General features: G+C 34.8%; 1 protein-coding gene across 1 annotated transcript in view; it reads right to left on the bottom strand.

Annotated features, from left to right (window-relative positions):
- Positions 1 to 596: 596 nt before the first annotated feature.
- The window catches only part of trpc6b (transient receptor potential cation channel, subfamily C, member 6b), a 23,643-nt gene continuing 1,699 nt past the window's right edge, over positions 597 to 22,540 (bottom strand). Inside the window, exons 2-12 of the mRNA XM_073851095.1 lie at positions 19,656 to 20,412; positions 17,848 to 18,033; positions 16,718 to 16,882; positions 16,353 to 16,569; positions 11,601 to 11,828; positions 10,071 to 10,335; positions 6,834 to 7,029; positions 3,813 to 4,016; positions 3,534 to 3,590; positions 2,950 to 3,025; positions 597 to 2,671 (exon numbers count right to left, since the gene is read on the bottom strand). Of these exons, the coding sequence (XP_073707196.1) occupies positions 2,535 to 2,671; positions 2,950 to 3,025; positions 3,534 to 3,590; positions 3,813 to 4,016; positions 6,834 to 7,029; positions 10,071 to 10,335; positions 11,601 to 11,828; positions 16,353 to 16,569; positions 16,718 to 16,882; positions 17,848 to 18,033; positions 19,656 to 20,412 (2,488 nt within the window). The 3' untranslated portion in view covers positions 597 to 2,534. The remainder of the gene's footprint in view (positions 2,672 to 2,949; positions 3,026 to 3,533; positions 3,591 to 3,812; positions 4,017 to 6,833; positions 7,030 to 10,070; positions 10,336 to 11,600; positions 11,829 to 16,352; positions 16,570 to 16,717; positions 16,883 to 17,847; positions 18,034 to 19,655; positions 20,413 to 22,540) is intronic.

Genomic DNA, 22,540 nt, shown 5'->3' on the forward strand with positions numbered 1-22,540 from the left:
GTATGTAACCTGCTAAATTATTTGCTTTTCTAAGTGGTTTTGTGGCTGAAAAATAATATTAAACAAAAATAAAGCTATCTCTGGTCTTAGTGGGTTCAACCAACTCGACAGCACCTCTGTGTGGTTCTACAAACACTTCAGACACAGTTATCAATGCTACTGAATTAAATAATATTTCAAGCCAAAGTGTAATTTTTAAAAGGAAGATAGCCTGGCCACTTAAACAAAAGATTTAACCAAAAAAATCTTAGGTTTTAAATGGGAATCCTGCAGGTCTAGGATGTTTTTCTGGCCTGTTGGATAGTTTTAAAAAGGCTTGCAACAATGACTATTCAGAACAACTTGGGTAAATTACAATTTGCTGTGCACCACCACTGAAAAGTGGTGCAGGAAACATTGGTTAAATCAAGGTTGAATTTGGAGTAATTCAGTGTTGAATGCATTCAAGGATGTCAAAACATTATTAAAGCATGGTTTAAAATGTACTTTAAAGGAATAGCTTTACAAAAAAATCAGTTCACGATATAGTTTTTTTCATTAAACAGATTTAAAGAAATCACTTCATCACTTCACTCACCAAAGGATCCTCTGCAGTGAATGGGTGCCGTCAGAAAGAGAGTCCAAACAGCTGATGAAAACATGACAATAATCCAAAAGGAATCCACACCACTCCAGTCCATCACTTAACATCTTGTGAAGTAAAAAGCTGTCAGTTTGTCAAAGGCTGTACTTTAGGACTATATATTTTTTTTATGAATAAACCATTTTTTCTGTAGTAACACAGAGACGTCACATAAAGAATCATTATTACAGTTAATAAAACATTTTTAGTGGACCATGATTCTCATAACATGTTAAAATACGATAGATTTCCAAATTCATTAACATCAATAACACCATGCAAAACGCAGCAACTACACATTTGCAGTAAGATTAGTCTCAGATTGTGTTGCGCAGTTACTGTGTTTTGTCTTTGTAACATAGCATATTCAGAGTATGACACAACATGGCAACACAATGGCAAAATGCGGCATAAATGGCACTTACAGTACCAAAACGTGACTCTACATAAAAATGAATGCTGAATTCTTGTATTTAATTAATTTCAGCTTTTTTTTTGCAGAATTAGTGCTCTCCAGAAGAAAATCTGCTTATAAAACAAGCAAATATGACTTACTGTTGAGGAAAGAGTAATGTAATAGAAACTGACTCTCCCTGTCAAAAACACTGAATATATGTTTAGACTAGTATTAATTTACTAGACCGGTTATACAGGTGCATCTCAAAAATTTAGAATACCCTGAAAAAGTTTTGTTTATTTGTTTGTTTGTAACTTCAAAATTTCTAAAACTGAAACTTTCATATATTCTAGATTTATTACATATTTCTAAGTTTTTTTGTTTGTTTGTTTTTTGATGATTAGAGTTTACAGCTCATGAAAGTCAAAATTCCAGTTTCTCAAAATATTAGAATATATCCTAAGATCAATCAAAAAAATGGATTTGCAAAACAGAATTGCTGAAGTATGTTCATTTATGCTATCAATACTTGGTCGGCAGCACATATTACGGCAAATGACTTGCTCCTAGCACAAATTACAGCATCAGTGAAGTGTGGCCTGGAAGCCTGGGGCACTACTGAGGCTGCATTGACTTTGCATTTGATAAAACACAATGGACCAACACCAGCAGACCCCAAATCATTAAACTTCAGAAACTTCACACTGGACTTCAAGCAGTTTGGATTCTGTGCCTCTCCAGTCTTCCTCCAGACTCTAGGACCATGATTTTAACATGAAATGCAAAGTTTACTTCTATCTCAGTTGAGGACTTTGGACCACCAAGCAACAGTCCAGTTCTTTTTCTCCTTAGCCCAGGTGAGATGCTTCTGACGTTGTTTCCGTTTCAGAAGTGGCTTGGTAGCCCTTTTGGCTTTACTTGACAGTATCCTTAACCTTGCAGTCATCCCTTTTGCTAGTGCACCTTTGCCTACCCAATTTCTTCCTTCCAGTCAACTTAGCATTTAATATGCTTTGATACAGCACTCTGTAAACAGCCACCCCACTCAGTAATGATCTTCTGTAACTTATTTTCTTCGTGAGAGAATGAACTTTTTGATGATGTTCTAATTTTTTGAGTTTTTTAAGTTGCATAAAATCTTCTAATCTAATTTTAGAGTGAAAATCCTTTGGCTTGTCAGACTAGTTATTAAGACAGTCTTAATAAAATGGCTGTGTTTTTGCAACTGACCCCAAAAACAAATAAAAAATACATCAATCATTTTCTGCTTTAGCAAAATGAGGCCTATTTTAGTAAGTTTTACATAGTGGCATTTTTATAAATGTAGCACCCCAGTTCTGATATGTTTGCATTAAATGTGTATTAATGTATTTTTCAAGTATTTATATATCATTGAATTTGGTGTACCTTAACTTTATGACATTTTAAATGGAAAAAATATATGCTTTATAATATTGACAATCTCATGAGAATGACCACTGAGAATAATAAAAAGAGTGTTTCTACTGAGAAAAACTACAGGTTTTGTTGACTAGCTAGTCTCTCTCCCAGTCTCCTGACAAGTTCTGCCAGCTCCTCCGTCTGTCGGGACTTCTCCTCCAGAAGCTCATAGCGTAAACTTGAGATGTCCTGCTTGATCTCCTTTAGCTCCCCTGGAAGACACAAAGAGATTGGTAAAGACCTTCTCTCATCAGTGATATGGATGACTTACACATAACCAGAAGTTAAACCACCTCCACTGGAAACCACATTTGAAAAAAAAAAAAAAAAGTAAAACAGTTATAGATTTAAAATGATTAAACAAACTTTTTATGATAAACGCATTGTGGTCAATTCAATTCAATTCAATTCAAAATTGCTTTATTGGCATAACTGTAAAAAATACATTATTGCCAAAGATTTGAGAACAGAAATCACAAAATGATATAACCTTCATTAACTTCATCTCCCTCTTTGTCAGTCTGTGCTTTGATCACATATCGTTTGATTAGGCGTTTCATGATCCTCTGTGGAAAGAAATAGTGATATATACTATTATTAAACAGCTTTCCAAAATAGCTTTTTCTGATTAGTCAGTCACTGCTTTCCTTTTGTACAATGAAATAGTATTCTGTCTTTCACTTTCGGAAAAAAAAAGAATTGTGAAATAAACTTGCATTTGTGAGTTATAAGGTCGGAGTTGTGAGACATAAACTCACGGTTGTAAGTTATGAGGTCAGAATTGCAGGACATAAACTCACAATTCTGAAAAATAAACTTGAAATTCTGAGAAATAAAGTCATAATTGTGCGATATAAACTCACAGGTCTGACTTTTTTCTCAGTTTTTGCGAGTTGTCTTGCAATTCTGACTTTATTCTCGCAGTTGTGGGTTTATATCACGCAATTCTGACTTTTTTCTTTAAAAAAAAAAAAAAAAAAAAAAGAAATTGTATTCTGTCAGTATATTATGTTGGAAATCTAAATTCCTGTCTCTAATATTGTTCTGTGAGCTCTTTATTCTTCATTGTTTTACCTGGTAACGACTCGCATGAGGTGAATTCTTCTCACTGGACTCTTTTTGGTTACCTGACTAAAAGAAAAGAATATTTTGTTCTTTCAATAAATGTTGTTGTTGCACAATCTGGCCATAAGAGGGAACCAAACACCAATATTAAAATATATAATATTCTTAGGAAAAATGATGTAACATTACGAACCCCACATTATTACATAAATAACACTGACTAAGTTGTGAGAAAACTCTCACACAGATGCATTTTTTAGTCGTTTATAAATTGTTCCTTTATCTCACCTCATTGAGCTCTGCGTCCTCCTTCAGGTCCTCTTTGTGTCTATGAAGGGGTATTAGCAGGAGCTGTTTGAGTTTCATAGCCAGGCTGATGACTGATTTAGGGCTGGGGATGAGGTTAAAGGGCACAGGCAGCGTCCCGCCTTCCTCAAAGTACGAAAACCACAGCTTGGCCCTTGCAAACTTCCACTCCACATCTGCATCGTCCTGTAACAAACTGACATCCCTTACTAAAAAGAAGAATACTTGAAGTTTATTTTATTAAGTATACTTAAGTAAAGTTCAAAAATATTTTAAGTGTACTTATATCAGTGTACTAGTAGTATACTTTTAAGTGTACTATTTTAATGCTGCTTGTGACTAAATTGGCCCACTTTCTACTATAGAAAAATATACTTATAACAGTATAACAGCAGCAAACTTTGAGTACACAACTAGTTTACATCTGTTTTCAGTTTGTACTGCAAGTATACTAAAAGTGAACTTATAGGTATACTGATAGTTTACTAATTAAATACTTTTTTATGCATATTTAATACACTTATATAGTATAGTCTCAGTAAACTACTAGTTTAGTAGTTTTACACTGCAAATATACTCGTTTTCTTTAAGTAAACTTTACATCATACTTTAAGTATACTACTATGTCCCTATTTAGGTATTAATTTGTATATATTTTGTTAAATGAATATCTGAACATACAAAACATCAAAAGAACGAACAGAGTATCTGCTTGTAAACAAAAACATTTTTTCTAGCTTCATGCATTTTTTATAAACACTTGAATGTGGGTAAGTTTCAAAAATAAAAAATAAATAACATTTTAAACCAAAAGCTAAAATAAGACTATTCATGATAATTAAAAGTAGATGTAGTCGATCACCATCCCAAAACTTAAAAAACATTTTGATGAGCTTTGATGACTGATGATCCGAAAAATTTAAAAAAAATAGTTAAAAGGTAACTAAAAAGAATAGTTGAATGCAAGTTCACAAACAAAATATATTGTCTCAGTTGTTAATGTTTTGGGCTATTATTTTTGGAATAAATGTAAAGTGTTTAAAAACCCTAACTTGAATGAAATTTAAACTTGACTTTAAACAATAGAATATTGATTACATTGTTAATGTTAAAATTGAATAGAATTGTTTCTTTGTGGGGTTTTTTTCTGATATTGTGTTTATTTTTATATTTAGCCAAAAGAATGTGACATAATATATATATATATATATATTAAAAAAGTATGAATAGTGTTGCTTTAAATAAACAAAATATGAATCATCAAAGTATCATTTATCAAGATAAAGGTGGCACAGATACACTTTTAAGCAAAAATTTTTTACCTAAATAAGTTTCAAAATTTGATTTAAAATTATAAAACATTTTATAAATCTGTGATTTTAGTTTGGATGACAGAAATAACAAAATTTTACTTAACATTTAAACTACTATTTTGAAACCAATATATGTGACCCTGGACCACAAAAGCAGTCAAAATTAAGAATTATACATCTTCTTAAAGCTGGATAAATAAGCTTTCCATGGTTTGTTAGGATAGGGTAATATTTGGCTGAGATACAATCAGAAATCTGAGGGTGCAAAATAATCAAAATATTGAGAAAATCGCCTTTAAAATTGTCCAAATTAAGTTTTTAGAAATGCATATTACTAACTAAAAAATAAGTGGTAACACTTTACAATAAGGTTCATTAGTTAAACATTAGTTAATGTATTAACTAACATGAACTAACCATGAGCAATACATTTGTTACTGTATTTACTAATCTTTATTAACGTTAGTTAACGAAAATACAGTTGTTCATTGTTTGTTCATGTTAATTCACACTGCATTAACTACTGTTAAGAAGATTTCAGTAATGTATTAGTAAATGTTGAAATTAACATTAACAAAGATTAATAAATGCTGTATAAGTGCTGTTCATTATTAGTTTATGTTAACTAATGTGGTTAACTAATGTTAACTAAAGAACCTTATTGTAAAGTGTTACCAAATAAGTTTTGATATATTTACAGTAGAAAATTTACAAAATATCTTCATGGAACATGATCTTCACTTAATATCCTAATGATTTTTAGCATAAAAGAAAAATCATATGTATTTTTTGCTATTGCTAAAAATATACCTATGCTACTTATGACTGCTTTCGTGGTCCAGGGTCACATATACAGTCACTGATTGAGAAAGCACACATTTGTGTGATTGATCTGTGATTTTTTATTGAGATATAGAATGTGACAACTAGCCTATTTACACCCTCAACACCAAATAAAATCTACTTATATTTAAAATATAGCATGCCACTATAGAAAGTAACATTATTTCTTAATGTGAAGATCTTTTGAATAATCTGAAGAAAAATTTTCCACTATAAAGAACCTTTGTGGAATGGAAATGTTTCATTAATCCTAAAGCTTCTTCACAGAACAATATGCTAATGAGAAATCTTTATTTTATGTAAGAACTAAATAACTGAATTTGTAGCATCTGATGAAACCAAATGCTAAAACATTAAGAGCCAGTATGACTGTAACAGTGTAGTGTGTTGACATATTAGTAATGGTCAAATAATGAGATCCCCAGATGGCAATAAAATGCATCAAAAAATAACTTGCTCTGTTTCCTGTTACCACATCAGACCTCCTCAACGCAATAAATCTTTTTAAAGATTGATGATATCCTTACTTTGCAGCAGCAATAATACTTCTTGTGTTTTTCATTCAGTGCATGACCAATTTATATTTCACTGTTGGATGCTACTGTAATATATTATGAAGGCCAAGTTGCTTTTACACAAATAGGCTGTCATTTATGAAACCAATGCAAATCAATTTCTACTGTAACTAGAGAGGACTTCCCATTGCATTTTAACAAATGCAACAGTACTCTAAAGGATCTGTATCTCATTTAAATGGGAGTATGAATGGGAAATGATGGCGTCTGGACATTTACCCCTGGCCTGTACTATCCTACTATCCACAGATCTCATTTCAGAATACGATTACCTCAATTTCCTGAAATGAGTTGTTGATCATGGCGATGAGCATGTTGAGCAAGACGATAACCATGGTAACATTGTAGACTCCGTAAAGTACATAGCCAATATTCTCAATGAATTTGTGCCCGTTGTTGATGACGACAGACTTGACCTCAGAAAGTCCAAAAATAGCCCAGAATAAAGTTTTGAAGCTTTCCTCAACACTGGAAAAGAACAAACAGAAACTCTCCTTTAGTAAACTAACATGAGCAATGAAAAATACTTCTAAAGCATCTTAGTTAATGTCTCATAACTGTTAATATATAACTAGCATTCACAAAGATTTATTAATACTGCAACAAATGCATTGTGCAATCACTGCAAAAAATGCTTTTCTTACTTAGATCTTGTTTCCAGTCAAAATATCTAAAATTTCTTAAATCAAGAAATTAGTGTCGTGTTTTCAGGAAGAAAAAAAAAAATTAAATTAAGTTTTTGCAAAATAACCTGCCAGTGGGGTAAGAAAAATAATCTTATTTCAAGCAGAAAACTAGATTATGTCACACATGCTGTAGAGCCAGGAGAACAAACGCGGGAGCAGGAGGTATAAATAAACACTATTTATTTACAAAACTTAAACAAACAGTAAAACCACGATGAAACTTCAAAACAAAACCTGAGGAGCAGACAAACACCATGAGACGTTATCGACAGACAATCAAACTGAGGAAACAAACAACTTAAATAGGAGTGGCAGGGGGTGTAGCAAATTAACAAGACAGGTGAACCAAATCAAAGCTAATGGGGACAAACCAATTAAACACAGAACTACAGGGGGAGACAAAGGGAGAAACCAACAGAAGTCCATGTGAGGGGGGAAAACAGTAGGAAACACTAGACAAACAGGCTATAATCCTGACAGATTATCTATTTTACCCCATTGGCAGATTATTTTGCTGGTTTCAAGCAAAAAACTCACTTAATTTTAACTTCTTTTTCTGAAAACACAATAATCTTTACTTGTCTAGAAAATCCTTCTTGATTTAAGAATTTTTTGATATTTTGGCTGGAAACGAGACAAAAAATCTAAGTAAGAAAAGCATTTTTTGCGGTGTTAACTAAAGGGACTAATGTAAACTAAAAGGACCTTATTGTAAAGTACTGCCCAAAATGTTACTTTGTGTCTTCTAGTATGTCTGCAAGCTTTAAGGCCATGCAAATACCCTCTGAAAAGTTGAGAAAAATACATTTTAGTAAATATACAATTAACAATTAAGTTTTTTTTTTTGATTACTCATTTTGCCCTCACAGATGTTTTTTTTTCTTTTAAAAAATCATTCATCTTCATACAAAACAAAAAGTTTAAATTCATATACAGTGCTGCTTGAAAGTTTGTGACCCCTTTAGAATTTTCTATATTTCTGTATAAATATGACCCAAAACATCATCAGATTTCATGTAAGTCCTGAAGGTAGACAAAGAGAACCCATTCAAACAAGTGAGAGAAAAATATTTTCTTTGTCATTTATTTATTGAGAAAAATGATCCAGTGTTACATATCTGTGCGTTGCAGAAGTATGTGAATCTTTGCTTTCAGTATCTGGTGTGACACCCTTTTGCTGCAGTAACTGAAGGTAAAGTTTCTTGTAAATTCTGATCAGTCCTGCACAGGAGTTTTAGCCCATTCCTGTGTGATGTTGGTGGGTTTCCACCTGTGAACTGCTTGCTTAGGTTCTTCCACAACATTTTACTTGGATTAAGATCTGGATTTTGACTCAGCCATTGCAAAACATTAACTTTGTTCTTTTTAACCATTCTTTAGTAGAATGACTTGTGTGCTTGGGGTTGTTGTCTTGCTGCATGACCCACATTCTCTCGAAACTCTGTTCTTAAACAGATGTCCTGATGTTTTCCTTTAGAATTTGCTGGTATAATTCAGAATTCATTGTTCCATCAATGATGACAGGCTGTTCTGGCCAAGATGCAGCAAAACAGGCCCAAGCCATGATACTACTACCACCATGTTTCACAGATGGGATAAGATTCTTAAGCTGGAATGCAGTGTGTTCTTTTCTCTGAACATAATAGCTTCTCATTTAAACCAATAAGCTCGATTTTGGTTTCATCCATCCATTAAACCATTCTCCAATAGTCCTCTGGCATGTCAACATGATCTTTAGCAAGCAATTTTATTTTTTGGAGAACAGTGGCTTTCTTCTTCCAACTCTGCCATGCGCGCCATTGGTTGCTCAGTGTTCTCCTGATGGTGGGCTCATGAACATTAACATTAGCCAATCTGAGAAAGATCTTTAGTTGCTTAGAAGTTACCCTGGGAAATTTTGCAACCTCGCAGACTATTACACATTCTGCTCTGGAGTGATCTTTGTTGGTCGACCACTTCTTGGGAAGGTAACAGTGGTCTTGAATTTCCTCCATTTGTACACAATCTGGTTGACCGTGGATTTGTGGAGTCCAAACTCTTTATGGTTTTGTAACCTTTTCTTGCTCTTTTTCCGAGGTCCTCAATAATCTCCTTTGTTCGTGACATGATTCACTTCCACAAACATGATCAAACTTTGATAGATCCCTGTTCTTTGAATAAAACAGGTCACATACTGACATTTGATAGTCATTGCACTGATCGAAAACACGTCTGCACAGATGGACTCTAATTTCACCTTTAAATTAACAGCTAATCCAAGAAATCCACATACTTTTGCAATGCACAGATATGTAACACTGGATCATTTTTCACAATAAATAAATGACAAAGAAACTACTTTTCTCTCATTTGTTTGATTGGGTTCTCTTTGTCTACTTTCAGGACTTATATGAAAATCTGATGATGTGTTGGGTCATATTTATGCAAAAATATAGAAAATTCTAAAGGGTTCACAAACTTTCAAGCAGCACAGTATATATATATATATCAAGTCAAATGTTGGTCTTTAATAAATTTCAATGAATTGCTTATCTCTTTCCTATTACCCTGAGCCTTTTTGGTATTAAGAGTCACAGTATGAAGAGTCCAGGACTCTTATTCGCTCTTATGTCCACAGGGACATGGTCATGATGTGGTAGTCATGATAATCAAATTCGCCAAACGCCTACATCCAGTATGTGCTAATGCAATGCTGCCAAAGGCTCTGGGCGTTTTTGTGATTATGTAACTAATAAAGACACGAATGTGATGCAATTACAAAGGACAAGACAAACAATCATCAAAGGAACTGATGTGAGTCAACCAGACATGTTCATCGCTTACGTTGTGAAGGCGCCGTTCTGCTTCGCTCCACGATAGTATGAGTAAAGGTTGAACATTCCGATCATGAAGGCCACAAACACCATTATGAAGATCACCATGAATTTAAATATGTCTTTTACAGTCCTGCCCAGAGAGATCTGCAAGGGCCCAAAGCTCTCGTTGGCTGGCAGGATATACGCAATCCGAGAGAAGCTCAGAACCACTGCGATGGCATAAAGGCCCTCTGAGATCAGCTGAGGATCTGAAGGAACCCAGTGGACACGAGCTGAAAAATAGAAAACGGAAGTTTGTTATTTAAATGCACAAATAAACATGTTGCATTTACGTATTTGGTCAATTCTTTTATCCAAAGCAACATGCACTGTTTTGCAAAAGGCATTTTTCCATTGTTGAAGTAATATAGTAAAAATTTCTTTTCTTTTATGATGTGCCACAAATTTTAGGAAAGTACCATGTATGATCTTCCTCAACTATATTTTAAAACACGTTGAAGTAAAGACGTAGAAACCATAATCATCTTTTAATTAGTGTATTTTATTAAGCAGTTTTGGTTCTAAACAGACCACTTCTTGAGATAATAAAAAAACTAAAAAATAGGGATGCACCGAAAAAAACATTCCTGGTCGAAGCCAAACTAAATTAAACACTGGGCTGCAGGCCGATTACGGAACATGTTTTTTTCATGTTTTTCCCCCATATATTTTGCCAATTTTTTCACCATTGCACCATTGAGTCAAAATGTGCTTTTTACAGTTTTGTCTTGCTTTTCAAAAAAAAATAAAAATCAATTACAAAACAAAAATGTAAAAAACTTAACACTGAACATTTTTAACATTCTAGTAGACATTTTAACCTGCCAACAAAGCACAATTTAATTTAAAATTAAGAAGTTAGTAAAATAATATTCTTTGGCCATTTTCAAGACCCCCTTCTTGAATCAATCATGTGTTTTTAATGCACAAATAAATGCAGCCTTGCTGAGCAAAGGAGAATGTTAGAATACATCTATTAATAGAGCTATTGTAATGATTGTTATCATTATTTTTGTCTTACTTTTTTATTTTATTTTACAGAACAACAGTAAAATTACAATGCTAACATTTATGAATGCTGACTTTTATTTTGCAAGAACACCTCAGTACTACTTTTTGCTCACAGCAGCAGATTTATGAATGATTCTCATCACGCAGATTTTCCTCATGCTTTGGACTTTCTCATGCTCGGCCCTTTCTCTTCTCATGGAAGACATGCAATGTGATACTAAACAGTCTTGTGCTGTCGGTGCTTGTGATGATTTTTGCGTCTTTCTCTGACAGTTTTAAATGCTTCCACACTGCCAACATGTTTGCTGCATAAGTGTGCACCTCTATTTGATCACGTCACGTCATTGTTTGGTGTAATTTACTATCACCTTTTCGCTTATTAGGCCAAACATCAAAAGAGCTTCGGTGCATCCCTACTAAAAAAAGTTAGTTTTAAACAGACAAAGCATTATTTATTTTTTTTGTAATGTTTGACAGCAATACTTACCAAGACGGTAGTATTCTATCTCAAGGGGCAAGGTAATGTTTGATAGATCGGTGTAGTGCTTGTCGACGTAACTCTGCGCAACATTTGCATGCCAAAACGCCATAAATCTAGCAATAAAGGAAGTCACAAAAATGGCCAGCATTCCAAAGTCCAGCAAATTCCAAGGCTCCAGCAGATATTCCCGAGGACCCTGAGACCAAATCTCCTTACATTCAGCCCAAATCATTCCTTTAATTAGAAGGAAAAAAATAGAGACAGATAATTAGTTTTAAAAACAAAAATATTCATGCACCCAAGCGATTTAGTGTCTTAAAATATTTCTAATTTTAAATTAACAATATTGCTTTACAGATCATTTCTACAAATTGTTTACTAGATTTTGATATGACAGATGTTAGACAGTTTAAAGAGTTGTGACCTTCTTTGAATCACTGTGTGCTCACAGCCATTTGGGATTCATTTTAGTCACTGTGGGAAACAATCAAATGGAAGAGTTTTTTGAACCTTTCATTTCAGATTGTTCATAGCAGACTTTTATATTTGGCTTTTATGGCTCGTGTAACATGATATGGGATAATATGGAGCTCATACCCAATGAGGAAAAAAACACAGAGGCTTAAAGTGAGCAAAAATATGCAATTTGGTCAGTTGCTGATATTTACATGGCCAAAAAGTAAGATATACCATTTAAGCTTTATGTTCAAACCTCTAGATTTTATTGTGGGGGTAAAACATGTAATGCAATGCAATACAATGATGACTGAGAGATGCACAATAGACATTCCTCAAAAGCCTGATACTCACATCTTAACATGATTTTTCTGAAAAAAAAAATATGCATAGATAATCAATGATGTTTAACGTGTCATATTACTCACCCTCATGTCATTCCAAACCTATATGTACTGGTCATACAAACTACTTTTATAGTGCATTTTGATTAGTGGTGGGCCGTTATCGGCGTTAACGTGAGACTCTTATCGGGCGATAAAAAAAAATATCGCCGTTAATCTATTCTCAAAGTTGCGTTGGGAGCTGGGTCTATACTACGCAAACTATGATGACTTTCACCTTGATATTTTAGCACGGATGTATACCTAGCCGAATTGCACTGCAGGGGGTGAGAATGAGTCTTCGAACCTGTGTGTATGCCTACTGTGAAATTACCACATCAAACGAGACGTGCTAACATCGATGCAGCTATGAAGCCGCCGGGTTTGCTTGGGGCGTTGCTACACCCTTTTTACTGGGGCACGTCCCCCAGTGAAAATCTGCTGTGCCCCAGTAAAATCTCAAATTTGAGTTATAATTTACTTTGATAATCCTGAAATAAAGACATTAAACTATATGCAACAACTGAATTGACGCTTCTAAAAGCAACGCAGTTTAACCGAAGACTATGCACGCAGATATCCATGCCCGCGCGCATCTGTGTATCTGTGCACGTCGCGCAGCCTTTTACGCAGAAGTACAGGCAGTGTAGGAATAGTTGGTTACACAAGTCTGTATAGTTAATTGTGTTGTAAATGCAATTGTCAAGCAGTTTGTGATGCATTTTGGAAACAGGAGATAAGCCCCTGGTCTAATGCGCCACCTGGCTTGAGAAACCCATTCTCAAAGACTTACTTTTAGTCATTATTTGGGTAGCACACACATTCTGAATGCCTTCGGCAGAATTCAAATTAGCCATTTTAATCTAGATTAATCTAGATTAATTCCAAGATTACAGTGAGATTAATCTAGATTTAAAAAATGTATCTATGCCCACCACTAATTTTGATATATTTTGGACTTTTTTAAAGGATTAGTTCACTTTCAGAACAAAAGTTTACAGATAAAGTACTCACCCACTTCTTTCTTTCTTCAGTCGTAAAGAAATTATGTTTTTGAGGAAGACATTTCCGAATTTCTATCCAAATAATGGATATGTATGGTGCCCCCAAGTTTGAACTTCCAAAATGGAGTTTAAATTTAGCTTCAAAGGGCTCTAAATGATCCCAGCCGAGGAAGAAGGGTCCTATCTAGAAAAACGGTTCAGTTATTTTAGAAAAAATTGACAATTTATATACTTTTTAACCTCAAATGCTCGTCTTGTCTCGTCTCTGCGATGCGCATGCATGGTCTGTGTAATCCAGGTCAATATAGTTAGGGTATGTTGAAAAACTTTTGTTTTCGTCTTCAAAATTGTCCTATCGCTGTTTTACCTTTTTTTGTAAAGGGCGTTTGATCTTCTTTGTATGTTCACTTTATAAACACCGGGTCGGTACTTCTGCAGCGATGTAGGATGATTTTGAAGTTGGGGAAGAAAACAAGATGGGAGTTTTTCAACATACCCTAACTGTATTGACCCAGTTAAAAGGTATATAATTTGTCAATTTTTTTCCAAAAATAACCTAGAGAAAGACCTTCTTTCTTGGCTGGGATCGTTTAGAGCCCTTTGAAGCTGCATTTAAACTGCATTTTGGAAGTTCAAACTTGGGGGCTCCATACATATCCATTATATGGAAAGAAATCCCGAAATGTTTTCCTCAAAATCATACAGGTTTGCAGCGTCATGCAATGTGAGTAAATAATCCGACTCAGAAAAAATGTTTGATTTGCTGTTGTGTAGAGGTCGACCGATCTATCGGTTTTGCCGATTAATCGGCACCGATAGTTGATTGGCCGAGCTATCGGTTATCGGCAAAAACCCTTGCCGATAGTTTTTCCGAGTTGCGTTCTTTGCTGAAGCGCTCATGCTCCGCTGTCTTAGAGTAGAGGTTAAGCCACAGACCAATGTTTAATGTCAGGATTGTTACCATATATTTGTATTGATTTATAGTCATATTTTTAGCCAGCAAAGTTGTAGATTTAAAGACCTGACATGAGAAAGCAAACTGTGTTCATTCAGCCGACAGAATCCTGCCAAGTCACAGCGCGCCATAGTTTTACATTACATCATATCTGTCCAAAATCATTGTTAATGTTCATAAAGACTTGACCCTGGGCTGGAAGATTGAGTATTGTGCATTTCAGCAAAATATTTGTATTTCTGAAGCGCTAATAATGTCTGTATGCTTCATATAGAACTATAATTTATGTTTTAGCCTTTTCTTCAGGCCCTTAACGCATAGGCTTGCATCTTGTTACGCACTTTATTTCACAATGCCATTTTCCTGTTCTTATTTGATTTAAATAACTGATTAACAGAAATGTATATTAAAAATTAAGATAAAAATTATACAAAACGAAATTCGTTTAAAGAGGGATTTTCCACAAATAAAAACGTACGAAGTGGTCAAATTGTGTCTGACCTTCTCCAATTCTCCCGGCGTATTTTCGTCCAATTCATACCACGTCCGACATTTACAAATAACACAAACTTCTTTCGTAATTAATATATTAAACTGAAACAATCACAAACAAATAATATTTAAACATAAATGTAAAACAGAAAATAAATTGTTTCTGAAATGGCTGCAATTAACGATATAGATCGCAGTTTCTCTTTCCGTTTAATCTGTCTAGACTAACCTTTGCTGGTTTTTTGATCTTTCTGGAGGTAAACATTTGCCCGTTTGGTGATTAAATAAACTGTTTTAGATTTCTGCTTGAACTACACGCGACGCGTCTTGTGTGTGAGAGAGAGAGAGATACCTGCCAGTTGTCCGCGCAACGCAGCGCTGCACTTTTGTCCGGTTGAGCTTGTGTTTTTCCCTCACATGGCACGTGTGCGCGCCAGAAACGCGGCAGGCTTCGTTGCACAGAATTTGCACTGTAAGCTACGTGTGCATTGTTTGACAGTGTGAGCTTTCAATCGCAGTGTTTTACTTTAGATATGCCTTCATTTCTGCTGTTTGTAATGCAGTACTATAAGATGCACTAAACTCGCGCACTGACGGACTTTCACTTTCTCTTTGTGTCTGTTCGTCTTAAAAAGCTTGTTTGCAGAAGAGGTTAAATGCACATGGATTTTCGAATACTTTCGATGTACACACAGTCAGTTCTGTTTTCAGAGCAGGACAAAACATCTGATACATCGAAATAAATCTGTGCATTCGTTTGAATGCAGCCGGTTAAAGCAGCGACTGTCTGTGATCTCATCGGTAATAATCAAACGAAAAAGAAAAAACAATAACTATTTTCTGTAAACTTGCCGACACTTAAAGAACGCTTATTTTAAATAAGTAAATGTTTAAAAAAAAAAAGTAGCCTGCTTATATAATAAAAAAAAAGTAAATTTTGCTCAAAATAAATTTTATATATATGAAAATGGTGCAATGTGCATTGAAAACTGAGAATGTGAGGCATGGTTATATTTAGTTAATATTGAAAATCGTAATTTTAAGATGGCAAATATAAACAAAAAGCGTAGAACCTGCAATTTTACATATTGTTAAAATGTAAAGATGACAATGAGTCCATTTGTAACATCAACTAAGATTAATGAAAGCTGTAGAATAGAAGTGTTGTTCCTTGTTAGAGTGTGTTAATTTCAACATTTACTGATTTTTTTAACATTAATGAACTATGAAATAACTTTAATTATCAATATATAATAAATAATATTTTTATTCATTTACAAAGTATGGTTTAGTATTTAAAAAAAATAGTAGATCACTATTTTTAATGCTGTTCAGTATCCATTTTCAAAAACTATCGGTTAATTAATCGGTATCGGCCAGTGTGGTCCAACCTAGCTATCGGTATCGGTAAAAATCAATATCGGTCGACCTCTACTGTTGTGTAACACAGTGAGAGATGATGTCTGACCTACGACCCATGAAATGATCAGCATTTCCATCCAGGTAAAAGGAGTGGTCTTCATGCGGAACAATTGGGAGGGATGGTCATGGATGGTCATATTTGGTAAGAGAGATGTCCCTTCGAAACGGTCAGCAGCGTTCATGATGAGAAGGCCAAGAAAGATTGTAAAAGAAGCTGCATGTGCCACAAACTTTAAGAAAGGACCACGTATGATCTTCCCCAACTGTAATCAAAAACATTGCACGAAACCAATAAATCGCATTGTGTTCATTGTGTAAATTTCTTACTTATAATATCACATAAGCAGAAAAGAAATTCAATGTCTTGTCTGAATTCACAATGACTAAGGGTTCAGGTTATTGCAATCTGACCTTGCTTGAGGGTGCTATCCAGTACAGTAAGGCCAGGATGGGAAGGCCAACCACCACCCCCAGAACCACCAGCAACTTGACAGCTGTGGTCTGTTGCCTGAGCCCTGACAGATTCTCATACCATATGGACAAAAGCTGCTGTTGGCAGTTTGGATGGGCTACAAACTGTGTGGGAAGCATCAGAGCAGGCAGAGATACAGTAAACAGATATGTTTATATCAATTTACTGTCATCCACAGTGATTAAAGGAGTAGTTCACTTCCAGAACAAAAATGTACAGATAATTTACTCACACCCTTGTCATCCAAGATATTTGTCTTTTTTTTCTACGGTCGATAAGAAATTGTTTCTTGAGGAAAACATTTCAGAATTTCATCGTTTCGCAAGATAAGACCCTACTTCCTCGGCTGGGATCGTTTAGAGCCCTTTGAAGCTGCACTTAAACTGCTTTTTGGGGGGCACCATAGAAGTCCACTATATGGAGATAATTCCTGAAATGTTTTCCTCAAGAAACATAATTTCTTTACAACTGAAGAAAGAAAGACATGAACATCTTGGATGACAAAGGGGTGAGTAAATTATTCGTAAATTTTTGTTCTGGAAGTGAACAAATCTATTAAGCCTTTGTATTTCAACACTTAAAGGATTAGTTCTCCCAAAAATTAAAAGTCTGTCATTAATTACTTCCAAACCCCTAAGACCTTTGCTCATGTTCAGAAAACAAATTAAGATATTTATGATTAAATTCGAGAGTTTTCCAGCTTTTCCACACTTTATTAGATTTTTTTGCACACAAAAAGTATTCTTGTAGCTTAATAAAATTAGTAGACTATATTAACAATGTCCTTACTACCTTTCTGGGCCTTGACCGTGGTAATTATGTTGCTGTCAATGCAGGGTCAGAAAGCTCTTAGACTTTATCAAAGATGTCTTAAATTGTGTTTCGAAGATGAATGAAGGTCTTGTGGGTTTGAAACTGCATGAGGGTGAGTAATTAATGACAGAATTTTCATTTTTGGGTGAACTATTCCTTTAATGCTAATTAGTTGAATCATTTTGCATAATAACTATCACTTAAATCACTGAAATAATTCTGTAAAATATTGACGCTTATAATGAAAGAAACCTACCTTTTTCAGCTCGTATTTGATGGCCAGTTTTAATCGAACTAGATTAGGTCTGCCGCCCTTGTCAAAGTGGCCACCTGCCTCTGTGTCTCCGTTTAAAATGGCTTCCACCTCCTCTGTGTTCCGACACAGATCCAGAAGTCCAACTACAAAATCCTTACATTGCATAGACAACTTCTTATAATCGTTCTGTGAAAGGAAATTAGCAAAGACCAATTGAAAACATACACAAGTAAATTTTAAAATCTTAACATAAATCAAAAATGTCTCATTTACGTCTTAACGCTTTATATTTGTTTTTACTGACAATATTAAAGAGATAGTTAACCCAAAAATCATTTCCACCTTAATATTTATATTTACTAAGTGATTTCTGCTCTACATTTTTGCCTTACTGCATTTTAACCTCTTAAAAATAAAGGTGCTTCACGATGCCATAGAAGAACCTTTTTTGTCTAAATGGTTCTATAAAGAACTTTTTACATCTGAAGAACCTTTCTGTTTCACAAAAGGTTCTTTGTGGCAAAAGGTTCTTCAGATTATAAAAAGGTAAGAAAGAGATGGTTCTTTAAAGGACCTTTGACTGAATTGCTCTTTGTGGAACCAAAAATGGTTCTTCTATGGCATCACTTTGAAGAACCTTTTAAAGCACCTTTATTTTCAAGAGTGTACCCTGCCATTCTGTACATATTTGTTGGCAATGTTTGTTGTGCATGCAAGAGTTTTGTACTATTTGCTGTACTTATCTTTCCATATTGCACTGCTTTTGTATGTGTGTGTGCACATGTTTACTTTTTGTACTAGGAGCCAAAATATTATTTGTACACCTATACAATGACAATAAAAACATTCTAACATAATTTTCTTGCTGCTTGTTGGCATCTGTGGGTAAATTAGCCTAAAGAAGATATTTTCAGAAATGTTTGTGTTTTGTTTTTGTTTAGTTGTTTTGGTCACCAGAACTGTTTGGTTATCAAACTTCTTTAAAATATTACATTTTTTGTTTCATAGAAAAATCTTACCAGTTTGGAATGACATGACAGTGAGACGGAGATGGTAATAACAGATTTCTTTCTCTCTTTCTGTCCCATTACCATCATTAGCGAAGTACTGAGGCACGAATAACTATTAATATTGTACTCAGAGTTAGTGAACCCATAAATCTAGAAATTACGCTTCAGTGCATAACTTGTCCTACAAAATTTGTGACTTTGAAGAAGGTTGGCACTGAAGAAGTGACCTGGGCCCTATATATAAGTGTCTTAATAAAAGACACAAAATTGCAATGTGTTATAAACACTTTTTTTGCATTATTTAGGTCCCAGTCAGAGTTTGCCACATGATTATCCTTAATGCAAACTGAATGTAACTGGCATGCGGTTATGCATGTGCCACAGCAGATAATAGTTATGTGTGTTTCTCAAGAAAAGTCTTACCATCTGTTAAAGACTCAGTCAGCATACAAAACCTTCAACCCATCAATAATAATATAAGCACGAAGAGCTAAGCCGCCCACTCTATGGCAAAGGCTGCAGACTCACCAACTTCCAGGCATGACTGTACACCCACATCCATATGCATAAAAAGTTAAAAGTTAAATAAAAAACACAACTTAAACTCATTAGTCTATTTGCTTGTCTTTTTCCTAATGCATTTCCTGCCTAATATTGTTAATGCTAATGAGACGCTTGGACAAACCCCACAACTGCGTTGACAATGACACATATCCCATTGAAACAATAAGCTGGAATGAGAAATTCCTCCATCAGAAATTTCCATCATTTAATAACAAAAACTACTTTTTTTCCTACCTTAAATTCCTTTTCTACATTGGCCAGTACAGCCAGTTCATTGCTGAGCTCTAGAGCCGCCAGTACCGGGTCCTCACTGGATAGGGACAGATAGGCAGGGCTTGCCAACCCTTTATAGGCATTGATTCTGGAGCGTGAATGGCTAAAAGAGTCATGCCTCTGGTGATAAAGGCAGCTGTTGCATTTGCAAAAGTAGTCATGTGGGCGTGCAATGCGGGCACCCTTTCTTAACAGAATGTGCACAATCTCGTATTCGTGGCAATGAGAAGCTAGTATAATGGGTGTAATATCATGGGAAAACCGTGTGCCATCCTCATCATAGGCGAAGAAGTCATCTTGCATCTCTGCCTGGAGAGGGCTGCTAGTGAGTTTGGATGTGTCCGCAAAGGCTTGGTGGCCCAAAATGGCCTCCACGATACGGATATAGCCTTTACTTATAGCTAAAAGCAGAGCGTCACCAATCCTGGCCAGGTTCTCCTTATTTAGCAAGAGTTCTGTCACTTCCAGATGCTCATTGGCAACCGCAAGCTGCAATGCATTCTGGCCCATGTAGTCCACACAGTTGACATTAAGGTCCGGGAGCTCTTCTAGCATCCTACGGATGGCGGGGATGTTTCCATACTCAGCCGCCTCTAGGAAACGCTCTTCAGTTGGCGAGAGACTATTGTAGCGGGTGTTAAACATGTAGGCCGGTCTCCGCATAGCCATACGCCGGCTCTTAGCCAATGCGTGCCTTTGAAGGTCATCGTTGCTCCACCTGTTCAAAGAGAAAATCAAATCACAAAACTTGTTTAAAACAAAGCGGTAATAAGTGAAAGTCCAAAGATGCAGTCATTTTAGTGTCATTTCTGTGACATATTGTGGGAAAAGGTCCACTGTCTATTGTGAAACAGTGTAGCAACCCTTACGAAAAAGAAGTTTGTTCAAGTGTGCTATTAGTATACTACTTTTAAAAGAAAAAATGGGAAAGTATACTTTCAGTCTACTTTTTATGTACTTCACAGAAACCTGCTTTAGAAAATGTTGAAGTATATTTGAGCTATACTGAGAATCTGTGTTTTCATTGTTATCGGCTATGGGCGCTATTGCACATCTTCTGTACAGAATTTACAAAACACAAGTGAAGAAGAAACCGAAACAACAGATGCTTCCACATGTAATCTAACACAATCATCAGACATAAAACAGCATCAAAACCATAGATATGGAAAACTGAAGAGGTAATAATGACTGTCAAGCTTTGGGGTGTTGATCAACTCCATCTACGTTTTGATTATCATGAATAGTTTTTGTTCAAAATGTTGTTTATTTATTTATTTTTTATTTATGAAACTTACCCACATTCAAGTGTTTATAAAAATGAAGCTAGAATTTTTGTTTACAAGCAGATACCCTGTTCTTTCTTTTGATGTTTTGTATGTTCAGATATTCATATAACAAAATATATACAAATTAATACTTTAAGTATACTACTATGTCCCTATTTAGGTATGTTGTAAAGTTCAGTTAAAGAAACTTGCAGTATAAAACTACTAATCTAGTAGTTTACTGAGACTATAGTTCAATGTGTACTAAAAATGCATTAAAAAGTATTTAATTGGAAACTGCAGTAAATTGTATGTATGGGCACTTTTTTTCTTAATTTTTCATTTCGAATTTTATACAAATTTCAATAAAAGGCACGTTTTTCCAATTAACCTATGTTATTACACTTAGAAATAAGGCTTTAATTACAAAGTGTGTCATATATTTAAATGTTGTCCGCTTAAATAGTTTTAACACCATTAGCTAGTTGTCAGTAGCTTGAATGCAGTTTAACTGCTTTAAATTCTGAGTAGCCTGCAGTCCACTATCATGCTAATAATCTTATTTGATTTTTTTTAAACAATTGTTTAGATGTAGGCTATATTATCTTCACAGGTTACCGAGGGTGGTCAGAATGAAGAGGTTTCTGCAGGTTGAGTCACTGTTGAATATCTATTGCCATTCGGAGCGCAGCTATTGACCCTCTGCTGAAAAGTTCTCCTGTTTTGCAGTTTGGATGCGAGTGTGTGTATCTTTGTTTTGCTGGTGGTTTTTCATGGCTATGCTGGTCAACTAGCTAGACCAACATTACACTAGGACGAGCACTTGACCAAAATATATGCTTAATGTATAATATAATTTTTTTTTTCATTCATTTTAAGTTATTCTAAATACTTCACTGTACATTGTTCACAGATGGACTTTACAACTAAGATGCATATTAATTTTGAAAAGCTTTTCAACATCTGTGATTTACCAAATCACTAAACTACTTCTGGAAGGCTGTTTAAAACAAGAAAGAGAATAAAGGATGAGAATGTGCCTGAATGATTGCATTTAAATTGCCTAATTTTGTTAAAATAATTTGTTTCCGTAGCAATGACAGCACTGAATCAGAGATCTGAGCCCTCCCACACTAATGCTGTCTTGGTTGTTCAAGAACATACTCATGATAGCAGTAAAAGGGCATAACTGATGTTATAAGTGTCAGTGTTCTCCTTGTAACATTTTAATCCATAATCCTTTCCCTTTAAAAGTCAGATCTTCTTACATCTTCTACTACAACTTTCTGTATTTTGAGTCATAATAATCCAAGCAGGACAGACTAGAGCTGACAGTGTGAGGGGCTAAAATGTAGGAAAATGTCAAATATTTTGGGTCAAATCTGTCATAGAATAACAAAAACATGGTGAAAGGTTAACTGGCTCTTAAAATACAGACCACAGACGAAATAGAGAGAGAGAGTGAGAAATGTCTGTAATTATATATATAATTACTAATATTCAACTCCCCTGACTTATCTGATTTATCTGTGTAACAACTAGCCCCAGTCTGCCCTAATATGAAAGTAAATTCAAATA

Source organism: Garra rufa, chromosome 11, assembly GCF_049309525.1.
Source record: "Garra rufa chromosome 11, GarRuf1.0, whole genome shotgun sequence".
In the NCBI taxonomy this organism is placed as follows: domain Eukaryota; kingdom Metazoa; phylum Chordata; class Actinopteri; order Cypriniformes; family Cyprinidae; genus Garra; species Garra rufa.